General features: G+C 40.4%; 1 protein-coding gene across 1 annotated transcript in view; it reads right to left on the minus strand.

Annotated features, from left to right (window-relative positions):
* Window positions 1–8,836: 8,836 nt before the first annotated feature.
* Pign (phosphatidylinositol glycan anchor biosynthesis class N) overlaps window positions 8,837–22,152 on the minus strand; it is a 102,753-nt gene continuing 89,437 nt past the window's right edge. The window contains exon 31 of the mRNA XM_050119773.1: window positions 8,837–10,337. Within this exon, the coding sequence (XP_049975730.1) occupies window positions 10,214–10,337 (124 nt within the window). The 3' untranslated portion in view covers window positions 8,837–10,213. The remainder of the gene's footprint in view (window positions 10,338–22,152) is intronic.

Consider the following 22,152-nt stretch of genomic DNA (forward strand, 5'->3'; position numbering starts at 1 on the left):
GAAGACTAAACAGTAAGGAAACAGAAGCTGTCGCAGGTCTAGCTTCCATCTGCTGATTGTCAGTGGCCATACTGTGTGCTTTCCTGGCGACAGCTGCCACTGGCTATGCTGGCACTTCAGATGGAGCACACTACCAGACACCACTGTTGCCTTAGAAACTCACTTTACTGATGCTAGCCAGCATGTGATCCTTCCCTGAGGGCTTTTGTTTGTTGGTTAGTGATGCTAACCAGCATGTGATCCTTTCCTGGGGTTTTTGTTGGTTGGTTAGTGATGCTAACCAGCAAGCTATCCTTCCCTCAGGGCTTTTGTTTGTTGTTGCTGCTGTTGTGTTGTTTCTGATAATTCACTATTCAACTACTTGTGTCTTACATTGCTGGATTTTCTTTAGGTGAGTCATGAGAGGGACTTGAATACAGGCTAGCATAAAAGGAGCACTCAATAAATGTTATATACAGGTGTAAAAGACCCAAGCTCACTCTCAAGTTTGAAAATCCACCAAAATCTACCAGTCCCTGAGCTGAAAAGCTCACCAATCCCTGAACTCAAAATCTTACCAAGTTCTATCCTGGAAATCTCCATCATAGAAAACTCAAGAAATCCTATATAAGCTGGGCAGTGGTGGCCCACGCCTTTAATCCCAGCACTTGGGAGACAGAGACAGGAGGATCTCTGTGAGTTCAAGGCCAGCCTGCTCTACAAAGTGAGTTCCAGGACAGTCAGGACTGTTTTACAGAGAAACCCTGTCTCAGAAAAACAACCATAATTAATTAATTAAAAAACAAAAGGTAAATTACAAAAAGAACTATATAAACCTGTCTCTTGCTCAGTTCTTTGCTGCTTCTCACCTGAACAGAGGCAGCCACCCTCTTGTGTCTATCCCAATATATCTCTTGCATAAGGTTTGCTTTGTGTGTTACTTTGTGGAGGTATTCCTTAAGTACCAACTGTCAGGATACTTTCCCCTCAGAGCTGTAACACATCAGTGCCATAACTCAGAGAGGTTCTCCTGGTGTTCATGCTCCCCTTCGGGATCTGAGCTGCATTGAGTGTCGGTGACCAGCCCAGACATAAATCATTTCTTATACCAGAGTGAAGAAGGGGGAATACATTAAGCACATTCACATGACAATATTGTGAGGGAGTTCCAGGACTTATTCAAATCCTGAAAATCCCTTGTGTTTATTTTCTAAACAGCTTTTATATCAAGGCAAACTGAAAAGGGGGGAGGTAACACAAACTTCCTTAGCATTGTTTCCTAGGTAGCAGGGAATGACTTAGGTCACATCCTATCCATGTCTATTTTGTCATAGACTTAAAAAACTCCTCTTCCCCAGGCAATGACCTAATATACTATAGAAGGAGAAGAACAACATTAGCATATCCTGGCAATTTGTTAGGATGGTGTCAGGTTGTTATACTATCAAAGAGATAGGCGACCACCTTCTGTGTGGAAGGTGCAAATTATGCCTTGTAAGTTGCTCAGAATTCTCTGACCACCAGACAGTATAGGAATATGGGCCTGCATAATTTGGCCCCACTATAGACCCTATCCTTCATATCTGGTCCACCTACAACAGACTCACTTTCTGGCTCACCTATTGCTGGCAACCCATCCACCAGCAGTAATTTGGTAAATTTCCCTTTGGGTTCATGTAAATGCTTCCCTGAGTCCAAGGATGTGACCACTCAGTGCCCAGCACCCCTCTAATACTCTTGGAGGTGGAGGTAACCCCAGCTATGGTCTTTAAGACTAAAGCTGGCCCTCTTCACCTGACTCTGTCCCACAACCCTTAGAGCTGTAGTCCCATAGTTTCTTTAGGTCCAACTGGATTCTTGCATCCTTTCCTACACTCTTCACCCTCTTTATCTTTGGAGAGTCCCGTAATCCCACAGCTCCTCTAAGGCCTTGTGGCTTTTGTGACCCCATTCCTGACCCTTTCCTGTTGATGAGACTACACTCTTAGAGCTCAGTTCCCATCCTTTGGCCTCTACAAAATCCCGGGCATCAGGTGTCAGGACTCCCCTCTGACCCCCATAGAGTACACTAATGATCCATTAAATGGCTTGTGTATTCCTCCAGTACGCCCTGCATCCTTGGGATGCTCACAACCACAGGTTGCAGTGATACTTTCCTTCTTTCTCACCCATGGGAATAGTGTCTTCCAGACTCTCATTCACCCTTGGGATGAATCTTAGAAAATCTGCAGCCTCTACAACTGGCACTCAGACTGCAAAGCCCTAAATTCACTTACTTTTGCAATCAAATTTTGGTTTCAATATCTCTTAGATAACTACTCTAAAGAGCCGCTTAACAGCATCCTAGATCCCAATATTATTCAGGACCTTTACAAATACTGCCAGAGATCTGGGAAATGGAAATTCCCCATTCCCTATGTTCAAGCCTCCCATTTCTCTACTCCAAATCCTGTTTGTTTTTGTCTAGTCTGCCCCTATATACACACTGCACACACTGTGCAAATGTCCAGTCTTCTAAATTACCAAGTAGGAGCCAGAGAAGGATTTATCAGGAGGGGGAGAGTGAAGAAGTAGGCCAGCTGCAGCATGCACACACTCAGCACACTCTTTGCTGGTTGTTGCTTCTCTCAGCTCCCTCCTGCACTTCTCTGTCTATAGCCATGGCTCAAATATGTCCTGTCTCTGAGTCGGATTTGTTCTCAACTTGTGGATCCAGCGTTATAAAGAGTTATAAAGATTCAACTCTCTTATAGTTATGAGTGGCATTAAATTATTGTATGCTGTTCCACTTCTAATAAAAGTTGACTCTGGAGTTGGGGTATGGCTCTCCTACTTCTAGATCCAAGCAAGCTTGTTTAGAGATTTTCTTCAAAATTTCTGTCCCATATCAGATGAGCCACCTGACTATGTAACAGAGGAAGGAGAGCAAAACAAACAAACAGGGACAGATTTTTTTCTCCCAGTGGGTACTATTGCTACTCATCTTATACTCTTTTGGTTTGGTGTAACTCTCTAAAATTGTTGCTAACATAAACATCTTATCTAAAAACTTGTAAGACTACTGTGCAAACTTTCTGTACCACATAACAAAAGGGTTAATTGAAAACTCATAACATGAGGGTTGATAGTTAAATACATAGGTAATCTTAAAGGAAATGTGTGGCTTATTGCCCTTTTAGCTGCTTTCACCACATTGGGATGGAATAGCCACATCACTGACAGTCATCTCTGCTAGAGTTGGAAAGAATGGATTTTGTCATGTGATTTCACTTTCATCTTGATTAAAAGTGACCATATGGCATAAGCCAACCAAGGAAAAAATAACTCCTTATAGTCCCTTCTTTTCCTGTTCATCCTCACTGGTTTCTCCTTCTTTGTCCTAAGTGACAGGCTTCTCAAATCAACCCTCTCTGGTGCCCACTTTCAGCCCACTGGCAGCTTGGTCCTCCCTGCTGTGGGAACTCCTTCAGGCAATAGCCTTTAAGATACATAGCCACATGTACTATATAAACAGATATAGAAACATGTAGTCTCTTGGCTGCTGGATTTGGTTCCTGTTCCCCGCTCATGCGGAGGATCTGTGAGTCTACCCTAAATAAAGAACCCTTTATTATACTCCATTCGGAGATAGTGTAGGAATACTTTATTATAATCACCTACATCTCATGCTTTGTTTTACTTGAGATAGGGTTATAATTTCTAGGAATTGAACATCTGCCTCTTGAAGAGGCCAATTTAGATGCCGAGATTCTGGAGTAATGATAGTAATGTTTAAACTCATGTTCAGTAACTCTTCAATTATAATGTTATTATTTTCACTGTCAGCTTTGGTCTTTGATTATTTATAGAAATCTACCAGAATATACATTTCCTATTTTCTATTGTGTTTTTTGATTCATTCTCCATGTTTATTCCATCATCCAGAGCACCATTTTTTTCAGCAGGCACCAAGTTGTTGTTTTTTCTTTCTTTTTTTTTTTAATTTTCCTGATGAGACACATCTTACACAATGACTGGGAATGACTGGGCAACATTTGACCTGGAGGCCTGCAAGACTCCACCTTTCCCCAGCCCCGGGAGTTTCCTGATGATAACAGGTTGCCTTTTTTGCCTTCTATTGATCTATATCTATTGGTCCAATGTCGGCTTTTGCCACATCTTCTATACAATCCAGAAGGTTGAGACCTTCTATTTTTGTCATTCCCAGAGGATACATAATTTCTAGGAATGCCTTATCTACAATCCCTTCTCAGATGTCCTGTTATACCACAATTAAACATTTGGCAATTTGACATCTCATACTTTTGGAAATTGCTTCTCCTACTCAAGCCTCAGTATTATAGTCAAATGCCTCAACATTTATTGTATGCAGGATCCCTTCATTCTTTAGTGCCGATCTAAACTTTAAAGGCCCAAATATCTTTTTGCATTCTAAGTTCGCATTTTCAAAAGCCAGAGACTTAATAAGTACTCAAATAGCTTCTGGGTCTGTTACTACTATTTGTACAACCTTAGTTAATCTTCTTAAAAAGTCACTAAAGGGTTTTCTTTGATATTGTTTAATCCTAATATATGATTCAATTATCTTTCTTGGTTCCTGAATCCTCTCCCAAGTATTTAAGGCTACTGTATGGCAGAGGGAGATGATGTGTTCATCTTAAAGATCTTGATCCTGTGGATCAGCAAAAAAGCCCTTGCCAATCTTGGGGAGCCTCAAATCCTTTGGTTCTTTCCTGTTGCTCTAATATTTTAGCTTCAACTTGCTAGTAGCACTTCCATTAGAATTGTGGTCCATCTTCTGGGACTGCTGTGATTAACTAAATCCAATCATTTGGAGTATCCTTATTGCTTGGCTATGGATCCCTGCATCTGTTTCATTCCATTACTGGATGTAGGTTCTATGATGACAATTATGGTAGTCTCTAATCTGATTACATGGACAGGCCAGTTCAGGCAGCCTCTCCACTATTGAGAGAAGTCTTTTCTGGGGTCATCCTTGTGAATTGCTGGGAACTTCCCTAGCACCAGGTTTCTCCCCCATAATGACTACCTCTATCAGGACATCTTTCATTGTTCTCCCCCATTGTCCCTCTCTCAACTCAGCCATCTTGATCCCTCATGTTCCCATCTGCATCCCTTCCCTTCAAACCACCTCCCCCCAGTTTATACAGGATATCTAAACTATTTCCCCTTCCTGGGGCCCTCCATGCGTGTTCTTCTTAGGGTTCTCATAATGATTTTTTTTCTGGTTCCATCCATTTGCCTACAAATTTCATGTCATTGTTTTTTAATGCTAAGTAATACTCTACTGTATAAATGTATCATATTTTCTTTATTCATTTTTCCATTGAGGAGCATCTAGGTTGTTTCCAGCTTCTGGCTATTATGAATAATGCTGCTATGAACTTAGTTGAGCAAGTATCCTTGTGATTTGACTGAGCTTCTTTTGGGTATATTCTCAATAGTGGTAATGGTGGGTCTCAAGGTAGATTGATCCCCAATTTTCTGATTAAACAACTATATCAATTTCCAGAGTGGCTATACAAGTTTGCACTCATACCAGCAGTGGAGAAATGTTCTCCTTACTCCACATCGGCTCCAACATAAGCTGTTATCAGTGTTTTTGATCTTACCCATTCTGACAATTGTAACATAGCATCTCAGTGTCATTTTGGTTTGCATTTTCCTTATTAAGGGATCAAGAAACTAGATATCAAAATACCAAAAAATTCAATTTAAAAATGAGGATTAAACAGAATCCTCAACAGAAGAATCTCAAACGGCTGAAAGACACTTAAGGAATTGTTTCTTAATAAGGGACCACAGACACAACAACAACAAAAAAGAATTACAAACCAGTCTCCCTCATGAACACTGATGCAAATATACTCAATAAAATATTAGCAAACCATATCCAAGAACATTTCAGAAACACTGTAATTTTCTCTTTTCATTGCATCTTTGTGTGGTTTGGGTATCAGGGTAACTGTAGCCTCATGAAAAGAGTTTGGAAGTGTTCCTTCTGTTTCTATTGTGTGGAACAATTTGAGAAGTATTGGAATTAGCTCTTCTTTGAAATTCTGGTAGATTTCTGGGCTGAAACTATCTGGCCCTGGACTCTTTTTAGTTGGAAGACTTTTAATGACTGCTTCTATTTCCTTAGACGTTATAGGTCTACTTAAATTGTTTATCTGGTCTTGATTTAATTTTGGTATGTAGTACCTATCCAGAAAATTTTCCAGTTTTGTGGAGTACAGGTTTTCAAAGTATGACCTAATGATTCTCTGGATTTCCTCAGTGTTGGACATGTTTCCCTTCTTATTTCTGATTTTGTTAACTTGGATATTCTCTCTTTCAGTTAGTTTGGATAAGGGTTTGTGTATCTTATCAATTTTTTCAAAGAACCAACTCTTTGTCTCATTGGTTCTTTGTATTGTTCTCTTTATTTCTATTTTATTTATTTTAGTCCTCAATTTGATTATTTCCTGTCATCTACTCCTCCTGGGTAAGTTTGCTCCTTTTTATTCTAGAGCTTTCAGGTGTACTGAAAAGTCATTAGTGAAATTTCTCCACATTCTTTATGTAGGCACTAGTGCTATGAACTTTGCTCTTAGCACTGCTTTCATAAGTGTCCCATAAGTTTGGGTATTTTGTGCATTCACTTTCATTAAACTCAATAAAGTCTTTGATTTCTTTATTTCTTCCTTGATTCTGGGAATGATTCAGCTGAGCATTGTTCAATTTCCTTGCATTTGTAGGCTCTCTGCAATGTGTTGTTTTTGAATTCTGTCTTTAAGCCATGGTGATCTGAATAGATACAGCAGGTTCTTCATATTTATGTTGTATTTGTTGAAGTGTGCTTTATTACCAAGTATGTGGTCAGTTTTAGAGATGGTTCCATGTGGTGCTGAGAAGAAAATATTATATTATTTTGTCTTTGGGTGGAATGCTCTATAGATATGTGTTAAGTCCATTTGAGTCATAACATGTTAGTTTCCTTATTTCTGTTAATTCTGTCTGGCAGACCTGTCCAGTGCTAAGAGTGGGGTGTTGAAGTTAGTGTGTGGGGTTTGATGTGTGATTTAAGCTTTAGTAGCTTCTTTTATAAATGTGGTTGCTTTTGTATTTGGGGCATAGATATTCACAATCGAGACTTGATCTTGATGGAGTTTTCTTGTGGTGAATATAAAATGTCCTTCTCCATCTCTTTTGACTAATTTTAGTTTGAAGTCTGTTTTGGTAGGTATTAGGATAGCTACACCAGCTTGTTTCTTAGGTCCATTTGATTGGAAAATCTTTTCCCAACTCATTATTCTGTCTTTGCGGTTGAGGTGTGTTTCTTTTATGCAGTAGAATGGTTCCTGTTTTTGTACCCATCCTATTAGCCTGTGTGTTTTTATAGGTGAATTGAGTTCATTGATATTAAGAAATACTAATGACCAGTGATTATTAATTCTTGCTATTTTTCTGTTTTGGTGGTGGTGGTGGTAGTGCTTGTGTGTTTCCTTTCTTTGGAGTTTGCTGGTGTGAGGGTATCTGTGGCCTGTGTTTATGTGGATGCAACTAACTTCTCTGGGTTGGAGTTTTTCTTCTAGCACTTTCTGTATGGCTGAATTTGTAAATAGGTATTGTTTAAATCTGGTTTTATCATGGAATATCTTGTTTTCTCTGTCTATGGTGATTGAAAGCTTTCCTGGGTATAGGAGTCTGGGTTGGCATAATGTCTGCTCAGGTCCTTCTGGCTTTCAGAGTTTCCATTGAGAAGTCAGGTATAATTCTGATAGGTCTCACTTTATATGTTACTTGGCTTTTTTCCATTAAAGCTCTTTATATTTTTTTGATTTTGTGTGTTTAGTGTTGTGATTATTATGTGGCAAGGGGACTTTTTTTTTTTTTAATTCAGTCTATTTGGTGTTCTATAAGCTTCTTGTACCTTCATAGGCATGTCCTTCTTTAGGTTGAAATTGTTGAATATATTTTCTGTGCCTTTGAGCTGGAATTCCATTCTTTCTTCTATACCTATTATTCTTAGGTTTGGCTTTTTCATTCTGTCCCAGATTTCCTGAGTATTTGTGTTAAGAATTTGCTGGATTTAACATTTCCTTTGGCAGATGAATCAATTTCTTCTGTCATATCTTCAATCTCTTCTATCTCTTGTATTCTGTTGGTTATGTTGCATCTGTAATTCATGTTCATTTACCCACATTTTTTATTTCCAGAATGTGATACAGACAGCCTCTATATCAAGTGTCAAGTCTTGAACTGTTTCCTTCACTTGATGTTTTTCTTGGCTTTCCTTAAGGGATTTATTGATTTCTTCCAATTTTTTGTCCTTTCCTCTATTTCTTCAAGGGAATCTTTCATTTCCTTTAGACCAGACCCCAACATAAACTCTCTCTCTCTCTCTCAACCGAAGTGGAGGAGACAGAAATAAAGACACAACTCACATGGCTTAATTGGGAGGGAGATTCTCAGTGGTCCCTCATGAAGTCCTGAGTTCATATCCTGAAGAATTCCTCTCATTTATTCCCCAAACAGCTTTTATACCAACACATAAACTGAGCATGAAAATACACCAGACCTGTCTCCTAGGTAACCAGGTTAATAGCATTTTGTCATGTAGCTCTTCCTGAATTGAGACATGTGCATTTTTTCCCATGAGAACAGGGGTTGTGAATGGTCAAGAGGAAGGTGTCACGCTCTTCACCACACACCCAGTGTACACACTGTCAGCACAGCTTTCACTGTTGGTGCTAACCTCAATCACCTGGCTGAAGTGGTACAAGAAATGTCTATTTTATAAGCTACAGCAAATTACAATAATTTCAAGGATAGGGCAAAAGTAAACTAAGACACATAAAGAAAATGAATTTTATTTTTCTTGTTTCAAACTTGAAAGACAGTACTTATCTTCAGCAAGTATAGTGACTATTAAAACACTGATCACATATTCTTAGCTATCCTAGGAGCATGAACAATATTGAAGGTAAAAGTATCTGTAAAGGACCTGAGTTTGGTTCCCAGCACCCATTTGAGGAATCTCACAACCGGAAACTACAGCTTCAAGGATCCAACACCCTCTTACAGACTCTGATGGCACCTGTGTTCACATGTATATGCATGTGTGTGTGTGTGCACGCACAAATTACCTCATTCATTAGAATATACAAAGGGAAAGCTAAATCTAGTGCGATGGCTGATGGTCTTTGGTCTCATTAAAATATCAAGACTAAAAGAAAGAGTATCAATTTAAATTTGAGTCTTTATGACACTGTCAGGAAACTACAGCCTTTGATTTGGGGACTGACATTGGAACAATAACCAACACAGCCACAGCGTCCACAGAAATTCCAAGATGACCCAGGAATGGACAGAAGCTAAGGGTGGAAGCTTCACCTCGCTGCTTGGCTGTGAGAGTCCTGGAAGAAGCACAGTGAGGCCAACTTACTGAGGACACAGAAAGGGCAAAGCTGAGCAGAGAGCTTTCCACTGTGGCTCAGAAAGCCCTAGACAGCAGCCCCACCTGTCTTACTCAGCACATGCTCAGGCAGTCAGAGCTCCCACAAAAGCAGCCCAGTGCTGGGGCTGACAGCCATCTGTTCTAACAGGTGACTTCCATTCAGTCCCTCCACTGTGATGACTTTGGAGAGTGTCAGTACCATCCCCACAGGGGCATGAGCTCCTTTGGGTGTCCGTGAAGTTGCACTGTGAGGAGCAAAGGGTGGCAGGTGCTCTCAAACATTACTGCAAAAAAGCTGCCAGATAAAATAAGAAAAAAATGAAAATGAAGGATGCTTTACACTGTTCTAAGATACAATCATTATTTCAACCCTGCAAAAGCTAGAGAGAAAAGAAGCTTCTTGGCAATGTCCTAAAGAAACCTGTTATTCTATGTGTTAACAGAAAGAAAAAGGAAGCTCCAATATGTCAGACCACCTGTAAATCCAGAGTTCCAGATGAAACAGTCTCTAAAGGGGATACACATTAGTATCCATCTTTTATAAATGCAGTGTGTGTGGCATAGCATGCACATGGAGGCCAAAGGACAACTTCTGGGAGCTGTTTTCTCCTTCCACCGTGAATTCCAGGGATCAAACTCATGTCAGCCTTGAGGAACAAGTACTTTTACCCACTGAGCCATCTCTCTGGTCCAATATCCATCTTCTTGACTCCTTGGTGGGACTTTCTTTAAGGAGAATCGGGATGCAGATGTTGGCTAATGGCTTTACTAACATCACAGGAGATGCCTTTTGGATTTGCCATACAGTTGGAGTTTCTTTGTTGTGAGCAACTGTGCCAGGCCATTAAGAAATACCAGAAAGATGGTCATGGACATGACAATCACATAGTGGCTGATGCTGCAAAAGGAGAGAACTTATGAGAAAAGCACAAGATCCCTAAAATTTTTGAGAAAATTTTAAATGGACTTACAAAGCAGAGGATTATAAAAAATGCATAGAATTATAAAAGGTACCAATGATTTAAAAAGCAGACACCAGAAGCCAGGGGGGTGGCTCAGTGAACTGTTTCCTAAGCTAACCTGAGTTCAGATGCCCAGCATGCATGTAAAAAGGCAGCACATGCCTGCCATTTCCATGCTGGGGGTAAAGACCAGAGGATCCCAGGTTGCTACAGGCCAGCCAGTCCAGCTAATTGATAAACCTCAGTGTTAGCTCTCAAACCCGGAATAAATAGCTAACTGGGGTGCCATTTCAACATATCAAAGTGAACTTAGCCACCAGATTTTCCCAGCATCCCTCCGTAACTGTTACAGGGCATAGCTGATATACTCCATCCAACCTCTACATTGAACTCTCCAGCCTAGGGGCTGGGCTGTCTTTTCCCCAGAGGCTCTCCCCTATATAATCCAGACATTTTGGTTGCCTGGCCCTTTCGTCTGTCCTTTACTTTCCTGATCCCTTGGCTGCCTGTTCCCTTCCCCTCACCCCTTTCCTCATGCCCTGATCATGGCCTTGTTCACTCTGGGCTCTCCCAGATCTCTGCCTCTGACTATGCTTTCTCTTTTATCTACAGTAAACCTCCTCCTCCACCAGACCTAGGAGCAGTCATGGCCTTCCTTTTTTATTTCTCTTTGTTCATTCACCTAGCTTCACGAGGAGACTGTGCCTCAAAGGCTAAAGTGGAGAGAAATAGAGGAAGATACCCTGTGTTGACATCAGGCTTCCTCAAGTGTCCCTGCCCGCATTCAAAACAGATAATACCATAAAAAACAAGAGTTAGTTAACTATGTATGAAATGTATAAATAAAATATGTGCTACATTGGCAATAAATTAAAAAATGCATATTACTTATATATATTATTTTAAAACCCTAGTAACATAATCCTTCTACTGAAATAGGGAAGAACAGAACATTTGGAGGAGTTGGAAAGTACAGGACATTATAAAAAGGCCTTTGAAACATCACTAGTGTAATGGTCTGTCCTGTCCCTTTAAGAGACAAGCCCCGCCCACTCCCCCATCAGCTGAGGCTGGAAGATCTTCCTGCTTACAGCCCGAGTCTCTTCCTTTCTCTCTCTCTCTCTCTCTCTCTCTCTCTCTCTCTCTCTCTCTCTCCCTCCCTCCCTCCCACACACTCTCCCTCTCCCTCTCTCTATGTCTCTCTCTCTCTCTGTTTCTCTCTGCTCTTTTCCCTTCTCCCCTTCCTCCCATCCCCTTCCTTTCCATAACCCACTAAGTAGATATCCAACCTCACTCTGTAGGCGTGCCTGTCTCTCACCCGCCCAGGCTGCGGCTCCTCACGGGACTGGCTGCCCCACCAAGGTCTCTCACCCGTCACAGTGCCCCCTGTGGCCACTCAGGGAACCACAGAGTTTATTTTTACCATTGTAACTAGTGCTCATGCTTTGCCACCAGAGGAACTGATCTCATGTTTTACACAAGCCATTTTCTCACTACAACATTTGGACTATATTTTATCCATAGACTACTCATGTTCGAAGTGCTTTGGCAAAATTCCCAGTCACTAAGAAAGAAAAATGTTATTCATTGCTAAATTCATTGATGTAAAAAGGATTAATCTCTTTATGAATCTCACAATCGAAGACACCATCTCCCAGACTGTTGGCAAAAGACAGAAGATTAACAGATTCAACTAAAATTATTCAATCTTAACGCATTAGCAGTAGCAAATACTCAATCCTGCCCCTGCTTTGGTGTGTATGTACATGAATGCAGTGGCCAGAAGTCAATTTTAGTATTGTTTATCACAAACCACCTTCTTCTTCTTCTTCTTCTTCTTCTTCTTCTTCTTCTTCTTCTTCTTCTTCTTCTTCTTCTTCTTATTATTATTATTATTATTATTATTATTATTATTACTATTACTATTATTACTATTATTTGGCATTCTCTCTCACAGAACCTAGGACTCCCAATACACCTAGGCTGGCTGAGCAAGCCCCAGTTTTTCCTGCTTCCACTTCCTGAGTTCTGGGATTATAGGTATGAATGCCACCATGTCTGGCTTTTTTTTTAAAGGTGGGTGTTATAGATGAAACTGCAAATAATTCAACTAGTAACCAAAATTTTTCTATTTAAACACAAAACGTAGTCCATACAGCACATGGTGGAAAGAAACCCTGAGAAGTATGTAAAGCAGGGTCTTCCCACAGTGACTACAGCGCTGCCCAAACTAATCTGTAAACACCGCAACCTGCTTTCAATACCTAAGAGTGACAGTTAGCTACTAACTTTACAACAGCCTTGCATGTTTTACGTTCTTCATCAGAGAGGGGGAACACTGGCATATCCACCTAGCCATATTTAAGGTTTGCTTCAAATCTGGCTTTAACCTGTGGTAGTGTCTTATTCTCCATTGGTGGGATGAACAGAAAGATGAAGACACAAAGGTAAGTAGATATTCCCACCCTCCCAGTAACACCACAGATAAGCAGGCTGTCAGACCTTAAGCTGCTGGCGTTAATTTAGCTTCAGCCTGTTTTAAGGCAAGGGCCCACAGAGCCAGGAAGAGCCTTTCACTCGGTGCAGACTTTCTCTTGTGGCAATGTTAGTGTTTAAGTAGGAACCTGGAGCTGGAAAGTACCACAGTCTGTGAAGGTTTGCTCTGGAAAGACACTGTCGAAGTTCTTATCTATAGTTCTTTCTAGGTTGATCTTATTGCAAAGTTAATTTAAAGGGAAAATAAAGAACTCGAATTGACTAATGCAATAACAAGGATTACAGCCTTAGACACACAGCCTGCTTCACGGCAGACTGCTGACCAAAGAAAGAAAACAAAACCAGATCCGTAACTGCTGACAGTATCTACTCTATAATAAGAGCTTAAACATCTCTTATTTTCATTATAGAAGTAAGATAATGGGACATTATGCTGAAATTTTTATATACTAAAAGTTCTCTGATTGTGTATTTCTATTTTGACCTGAAATAAATATAGCTCTTATCTACTATTAGTAAAAATCATTAACAATTATATTACTTTAAAATGAAAATAACAACTCCAAGACTATTATCATCATTAAGATGCACTGGGAATAAAAATTTTATAGTAATTTTTAAGGTAATACTTTTGAAAAGCTCATAGCAAAATACAAATTTGACTAAAACATTAGTTTTGTTATATAGCATCTGGTGACTAATTGACTAATCTTACTATAAAGTCTTCCAAAACAAGGTAACTAAAGTTTATTATGATAAAGATACTGGGAAAATAAACTAACAGGAAATCAGAAACATTAAAAAAAGAACAAAACAAAACCCCAGTAAACTTTTCCAGATATGGAGCTGATTTACTTTCTGTAATGGTCTATCCTGTCCCTTTAAGAGACACGCCCCACCCACTCCTTCCCCCATTCACCAAGGGAAGCAGATCTTCCTTCCATTTCCAGCCTGAGCTTCTTTCTTTTCCGTCTCTCTCCCAAAGAGGTAACAACAGCTGTGGCTCCTCTCCTCTCTCCAACTCCCCTCTCCCCTTTCTCCCTCTCTCCCTCCCTCTCTCTGCTCTTTTCTCCTTTCCCCTTCATAACTAAATAAATATCTAACCTCACTGTGCATGGCATGCCTATCCCTCTCTGTCTCTCAACCACTGCGTGGCTTCCTGCTGGCCCTTGTGGCCTGTCGCTGTGTCCTGGAGAACCGTAGCATTTTATTTAAACGGTAACATTTGGTGCTCATGACTCGGCCAGGCTCTCTCCATGTTCTCTCCCGCCTGCAGGAGGGCCAGCTGAGGACATGTGGAATGCTGGACTGGGGAGCCAGGTTTCTCTACCACAGCCCTGCACTTCCATCTGTCTGAACACCGGAGGCTTCGGTGGTGAGTTTTCCCCTTCCAGCTCCCAGCCACAGCCTTCATGGCTATGGTTGAGCCCTTTGCTGACATTCATCTCGGTTGCTTCCCAGAGCTAAAAATGTGATTGGACGACCCAGGGTCAGTCCTCCCACGCTAGCACTGCGCATACACTATGTGGTGTGTTTGATTTGGAGACTGGGGGGTTCCTTGAATTTTTCTTTCTCCTTTTTCTTTTCTTTTCTTTTGGACCACTTGTAAGTGGTCCCCGCTATGAGAGATGGCTCAGAGTGGCCTCTAGCCTTTGGCTTCTGAGTCACCTGGACCCAGAGCCAGTCAGACTTCATTCACACCCCACCTTTAGAGAAAAGATGTTTTCCTACGGGCCTTACAGTATTCATTCACTGTTTTTGTGGTTTTTCACATTTTCAGCTATGGTATAAACCCTCAAACTATCAGCCACGCACCTGTAAATGCTGTGCCAATGTCCCTCTGGCTCTGCTTTTCCTCAAACTATCCCTGCCATTCGGCAATGAGGCAGATCATGCCTCTAGTTCTCTCTTGTTATTAAGTTTAAAACTCTCACAGCTCAAAAAATAATGGCTTTTCCATACAACATGTACTACTGCCATTTTGACTGAGGTCAGGTGACCTTACTGCCATCTTAACTGATGTCAGGTGACTTCACTGCCACCTTAAATGAGAGACCAAGTCCTGCCATCTTTACTGAGGTATTCCCTGCATAGTTCCCTGTTGGGGACTCCTGCATGTATGTTTTGTCAAGCAGCATGCCTTTGGTAGGTGGTGCAGGAAAACTGTCTGTATTCTGTCAATCATGTTATAAATAAACGCTGATTGGCCAAACAGGAAATATAGGTGGGAAAAACAAACAGGAAGTAGAAATGATGCAAGGAGAACAGGAGAATTCTGGGAAGGAGGAAGCTGATTCCTCCCACTCCTGCCCAGATCACTGAACCAGCAAGATGTGATCTGCCCCACTGAAAAAAGGTACTGAGCCACATGGCTAACATAGACCAGAAAAAATGGGTTAATCAAGATGTGAAAATCATCCAGTGAGAGGCTAGAGCTAATGGGCCAATCAGCTTATAATTTATGGAGACCTATGTGTGATTTTCTTTGGGGCTAAACAGCTGGGGGTACTGGGCGGGACAGAAAACTCAAACAAGCAGGCCTAGCCCTTCATGTTACAGGTAGGGCCCACCAAAGCATCCACTTTACCCAGATCCTGTTCACTCTGTGTGTATCTGTGTGTGTGCGCGCGCGTGAATGTGCATCCATGTAACTTAAACACACTTGTGTTTACTGTAAATATTATAACTGTCTATTAATTGTATCTCATTCCAGACTACAAAGCAATAAGTCTCATGTTTTAAATTGGTATGTACTTTTAAATCTCTCAATTCTACTCTGGTTTACCTGTTGAGAGCCAGTACAGTCAAGCTTGGACCCAGCTCTCCAGGCAGATTCTATACTGTAGTTATACCTGATAAACAGCCCTCAATTGCTCAGAGATCTGGGGAATATGGCATTTAAATATTTAATTATTAAAAGACTTTTCATAACAAAAAGAGACAGGTTGGCTCCCAGCAGCACTCTACGTCCTCCCAAGAAGACAGAAGACAAATGGGCACAGAACAACATCCATCTGCAATTTGTTTCAACTGCCAAGCACTGACCACTGGGAAAAACTGCCTTTCATCTAAACTGGAGATCTCCAGATGTGGACAGAATTCCTGGAATCGACAGTCTAGCTGCTCGGGTCAAGGTAGGCCTGTCTTCCTACAGCTTTCTTAGCCCACAGGATCTTTTGTAGCCTGGCAGGCCCTGTGCTAAACAGCAAAAGGCAAATACAGCCCTCAGCAACCATGGAGGACCCTGAGGAGTAGCTCTAAGTGCCAGCCAAGTAAGTTATTTGTCATTTCTTAATCAATAACTCAAGTACAATTTTATCCTTCTCAAAGATTCTGATGCAGTCTGACAGCTGAAAGGTTTTGTCATTTAAAAGGACAGCCTAACCAAACAAATTTCTATAAGATTTCTCTCTCACGCTGCCTTTTATAGTCTTAAACATAGTTTTCATTATGCAAAAGTAATATCATTACGCATAGTAATTTTGATATAAATACACTGCTGTTTAAAAGTTATGTTTTCACAACCCCCAAAATTCTTATGAGTTCCAGGGAGTCGAAGGATCCACCTTAAACAGTCAGATACACCCCTCTCAATTCCCTGGTCCTTAATTTTTTTTTTCCTAAACTTAACTTTGTCCTCTGATCTGTCAATACCTTAAACAGGTGTAAGAGACACCAGACATTTCCATACCACAAACACTGGACAGAGCAAAGAAACCTTAGCTACCCCAGGAGGTGACTAGCACCCAGCTTTCTCAAGTACTCCCCCCAAGATGATGCCCACAAATAAACAGGAAGCAGGCTTTAGAATCTGCCATACCAATTCCCTTAACCTCCCACCTTTATATTATTTTTATTATGATGGTCTGTTTATCCCTTTAAGAGACAAGCCCCGCCCACTCCCTCCCCCATCTACCCAAGCAAGCAGATCTTCCTTCCATTTCCAGCTTGAAATTCCTTCCTTTCTGTCTCTCTCCCAAAGAGGTAGCTGCTGCCATGGCTCCTCTCCTGTCTCCTGTCTCCTTCTTTTTCCTCCCTCCCTCCCTCCCTCCCTCCCTCCCTCCCTCCCTCTCTCTTTCTCTCTCTGTCTTTCTCTCTCTATTCTTCTCCCTTCTCCTTTCCCCTGCATGGCATGCCTATCCCTCTCTATCTCACACCCACTGCACAGCTTCCTGGGACCTGCTGGCCCTTGTAGCCTGCCGCTGTGCCCCTAGAGGAACTGCAGAGTTTTATTTAAACCATAACACTTTCCCATTCCCTCTGGTAAGTAAGACTAAAAACTATGGACATAAAATACAAGTGATCACAAGTTAATTCTGGGTGTCAGGAAAGGGGCAGCAGAATCTCAGGTTCTTGGGCACCACTGAATACCACAGCTGAGTTCCTGGATTTCCTTTGTCTCAAATGAACCCAACCTAAATTGTAAGAAAGAAGCAGGTAGCAGAGATGCAACAGGCACAGGCAAAACTCCCCATATTAAAAAAAAAAAAATCAGCTTAGCAAGACCTTTCTTTAGTCAAGGTAAAAGGCAGCCAGGGAAGACAGAAAACAGTTATTACTAACCATTCTGTTTTCTCAGGTACTACATGAAGACTGGGAGCCACACACCTATCTGTCCCAGCAAAGGGAAAGCTGGGTACCTAGACTTCTAGTCTCACCAGTTTGTAATGGGCACTCAATGCTACTCCTCCCTGTGGCTCTCACCCTGTGGTGTCAGAGCAGTCTGAAAGGGGAAGGAGGGACAGCTCAAGGATTCTAGGAAGTGCCTGGACAGAGATATTCTCAGCAAGGAAGCCATAAAGAACTGATTAAAATTTTAGACCCAAAAGAAAAACTATACAACATATAAACTGAACAGATGGGCTTAATAGTGGAACTGAAAGGGAAGTAAAAAAAAAAAAAGCAAAAACAAACAAACAACAGCAAACATAAGGATAAAAGACATAGAAGTATAAAGTCACTTCGAACATACACACACAACAAAGAGCATTCCTCAAAGACCAAAAACTATGATACAAGATCTAACATTTATGTCTTTGGAGTTGCAGCAGGAAAAAGAAGAGAAAGAAACAAAATACTCATAGGAAAAGTAGCTGTGAAATTCTTCTGCTTGCCAAAGACATTTATTTATCTAAAAGACTGCAGAAGTGAGCCGACTTGATGCAGTATAAACTCAAAGAAATTTATACAGACTCACAGTAAACGTTTGGAAACAAACAGAATTTGAAAGCAGCTGAGAGAAATAACACCTTGTCAGTATGGGAAAAATATTTGAATAAAAGCACACCTCATCAGAAAACTAAGAAGTCAGACAGGCACACCATTATAAATGATGTTGGGAAGAAAGAAAACACACCCAAAATTCAATGAAAATAACCCTTTCTCTTGATGGAAAGAAAATCCAGATAGCCTCAGGTGACAAAAGACAAAAATAAACAACAAATGAAAGGAAGAATTTAAGGCCTCAGACCTACACTAAAAGGATGTCTGCAGGAGGCTCTGCAGATGTAATAAAATGAACAAGTAATGAGCTGTAACTGTGAAGGATGACCTTGGTAGGCACACATGAGTACACTAGGCTTGCGGTCCTAGTTTGCTTCTCCATCACTGTGACCATTACAGTTGATGTTAATGTCAACTAGTCACCGAACAGAATCACCTAAGCAAGAAGCCTTGATGAAGAACTGTCTTGACTGCCTTAACGGATGGACATATGTATTCATCTTACTGGTGCTATTCTTCTAGAGAACCCTGACTAGTAGCTGACCAAAACCAACCCAAGGAAAGAAGGGTTTATTTCAGCTTAAACTTAAGTCCATCATCAAGAGGCAGGTACTAGATCAAAGCCATGGAGAAATGCTGCTTACTGGCTTGCTCAGCTTTCTAACCAAACCCAGGTCTACCTACCTACAGAAGGCACCGCCCACAGTTTGCTGTACTTCCTATATAAACTACCCCAATAGCATGCCCTTAGGCCAATTCAATGGACACAATTCCTCAACTGATGATCCTTCTTCCCAGCTGTGTTGAGTTGATGGCAGAAGCTAAATATGTGCTAAATATGTCTCCAATATAAATGGACTAGTAAAAAATGTTAAAATAAAATGCAGGACAGAACAGCAGCAAAAAATAACACAAACTAAAGCCTTAGCTGTTGTTAATCACATTAAAGATAATCTAAATATATGGTTGAGAGAGGCAATATGAACTTAATAAACATATGCTATTCATAAGACACTGCAATTACAATGATAAAGGCAGGAGAAAAGTAGCAAGATGGAGAGGATACAGGCCATGTCCCTTCTATAAACAAAATGAGCTGTCTTAAGGAAAGGATCTAATTCTAAGTACAGAATTTACTTGCTATATACACACACACTGTAGATAACTTTTCCACAGTATTTTCAGTGTGCCTGTTTTGATTGCAATCAAAATCTATGCTGCCAGATATGGAATTTTCCATGATGCCAGTCCTCAAAATGTTTAGATTTTGGAACATTCTTGATCTGAAAATTAGGAGTGCCCAAGCTGTATATCATGTAAACACTAACAAAAGAATGTCTATATTAACACCAGGGAATGAAGACACCATTTTCTCAGTATTTCCTGGGAGAGCACAATGTAGTCAACAGGGATACAGAAGTCAACAACACCTTGACCAACAGCATTTTACAGTTATAGAACTCTGTGATACAATGGTCTTTTTTGTTTTGTTTTGTTTTAATTGATTTTTATTGAACTCTACATTTTTTCTCTGCTGCCCTGCCTGCCTCTCCTCTCCCTCCTTCAATCCTCCACCAAGGTCCCCATGCTCCCAATTTACTCAGGAGATCTTATCTTTTTTCTACTTCCCATGTAGATTAGATCTATATGAGTCTCTCTTAGTGTCATCATTGTATTCTAAGTTCTCTGGGATTGTGATTTGTGAACTGGTTTTCTTTGCTTTATGTTTAAAAAACACCTATGAGTGAGTACATGTGATAACTGTCTTTCTGTGTCTGGGTTACCTCACTCAAAATAATGTTTCTAGCTCCATCCATTTTCCTGCAAAATTCAAGATGTCATTTTTTTTCTGCTGTGTAGTACTCCATTGTGTAAATGTACCACATCTTCCTTATTCATTCTTCGGCAGAGGGGCATTCAGGTTGTTTCCAGGTTTTGGCTATGACAACCAATGCTGCTTATGAACATAGTTGAGCACATGTCCTTGTGACACAATTGAGCATCCTTTAGATATATACCCAAAAGTGGTATTACTGGGTCTTGAGGAAGGTTGTTTCCTAATTTTCTGAGAAATCGCCACACTGACATCCAAAGGGGCTGTACCAGCTTGCATTCCCACCAGCACTGCAGGAGTGTTCCCTTTTGCCCACAACCTCTCCAGCATAAGTTGTCATCAGTGATTTGATCTTGGCTGTTTTTACAAGTGTAAGATGGAATCTCAGAGTTGTTTTGATTTGCATTTCTCTGATGACTAAGGATGTTGAGCATTTCCTTAAGTGTCTTTCAGTGATATTTTAGATTCCACTGTTGAGAGTTCTCTGTTTAGATCTCTACTCCATTTTTTAATTGGATTATGTGTTGTTTTGATGAGCAATTTCTTGAATTCTTTGTATATTTTGGAGATCAGACCTCTGTCTGATGTGGGGTTGGTGAAGATCTTTTCCCATTCTGTAGGCTGTCGTTTTGTCTTGTTGACCGTGTCCTTTGCTTTACAAAAGCTTTTCCGTTTCAGGGGGTCCCATTTATTAGTTGTTTCTCTCAGTGTCTGTGCTGCTAAAGTTATATTTAGGAAGTGGTCTCCTGTGTCAATGTGTTCAAGTGTACTTCCCACTTTCTCTTTTATAAGGTTCAGTGTGGCTGGCTTTATGTTGAGGTCTTTGATCCATTTGGACTTGAGTTTTGTGCATAGTATAGATATGGGTCTATTTTCATTCTTCTACATATTGATATCCAGTTATGCCAGCACATTTTGTTGAATATGCTTTCTTTTTTCCATTTGATATTTTTTTTGCTTCTTTGTTAAAAATCAGGTGTTCGAAGATGTGTGGATTAATATCCGGGTCTTCTATTTGGTTCCATTGGTCCTCCTGTCTGTTCTTATGCCAATACCAGGCTGTTTTCAGTACTGTAGCTTTGTAGTAGAGTTTGAAGTCAGGGATTGTGAATCCTCCAGAAGTTCTTTTATTGTACAGGATTGTTTTGGCTAATCTGGGTTTTTTTGCTTTTCCCTATGAAGTTGAGTACTGTTCATTCGAGGTCTGTGAAGAATTTTGCCATGATTTTGATGGGCACTGCATTGAATCTGTAGATTGCTTATGGTAAGATTGCCATTTTTACTTGTTAATTCTTCCTACCCAAGAGGGAGATCTTTCCACTTTCTGGTGTCTTCTTCAATTTCTTTCTTTAAAGATTTAAAGTTCTTGTCATACAAGTCTTCCACTTGTTTAGTTAGAGTTACTCTGAGATAGTTTATGCTATTTGTGGCTATTGTGAAAGGTGTTGTTACTCTGATTTCTTTCCCAGCCCTTTTATCATCTGTATACAGGAGGGCTACTGATTTTTTTGAGTTAGTCTTATATCCTGCTACATTACTGAAAGTGTTTATGAGTCTTTGAAGTTCCTTGGTAGAATTTTTGGGATCACTTATGTAAACTATCACATCAGCAGCAAAAAGACATTACTAATAAAGAGAATTACAGACCAAAGTCACTCATGAACATTGGTGCAAAAATACTAAATAAAATACTGTGAAATCGAATCCAAGAACACATCAGAACCATCATCCACCATGATCAAGTCAGCTTCATCCCACAGATGCAGGAATGGTTCAACATATGAAAATCTGTCAACATAATCCACCATATAAACAAACTGAAAAATAAAAACTACATGATCATCTCATTAGATCTGAAAAAGCTTTTGACAAAATACAACATCCCTTCATGATAAAGGTCTTGGGGAGAGCAGGGATACAAGGAACATACCTAAACATAATAAAGGGCAATATACAGCAAGCCAAAAGCCAACATCAAACTAAATGGAGAGAAACTCCCAGAGATTTTACTGAAATCAGGAACACTCTCTCTCCATATCTATTCAATATAGTTCTTGAGGTCCTAGCTAGAACAATAAAAAAACAATGGTCTTATACCTAGTAATGTTTTGTAAGTTGTACTGGTTTAATAAAATTCTGACTGGTCAGAAGCCAGGCAAAAAGAATAGGCAGGGATACCAGAACAGGAGAATTCTGAA

Source organism: Alexandromys fortis, unplaced genomic scaffold, assembly GCF_014885135.2.
Source record: "Alexandromys fortis isolate MF-2015 unplaced genomic scaffold, M_Fortis_MF-2015_v1.1 scaffold_96, whole genome shotgun sequence".
NCBI lineage: Eukaryota > Metazoa > Chordata > Mammalia > Rodentia > Cricetidae > Alexandromys > Alexandromys fortis.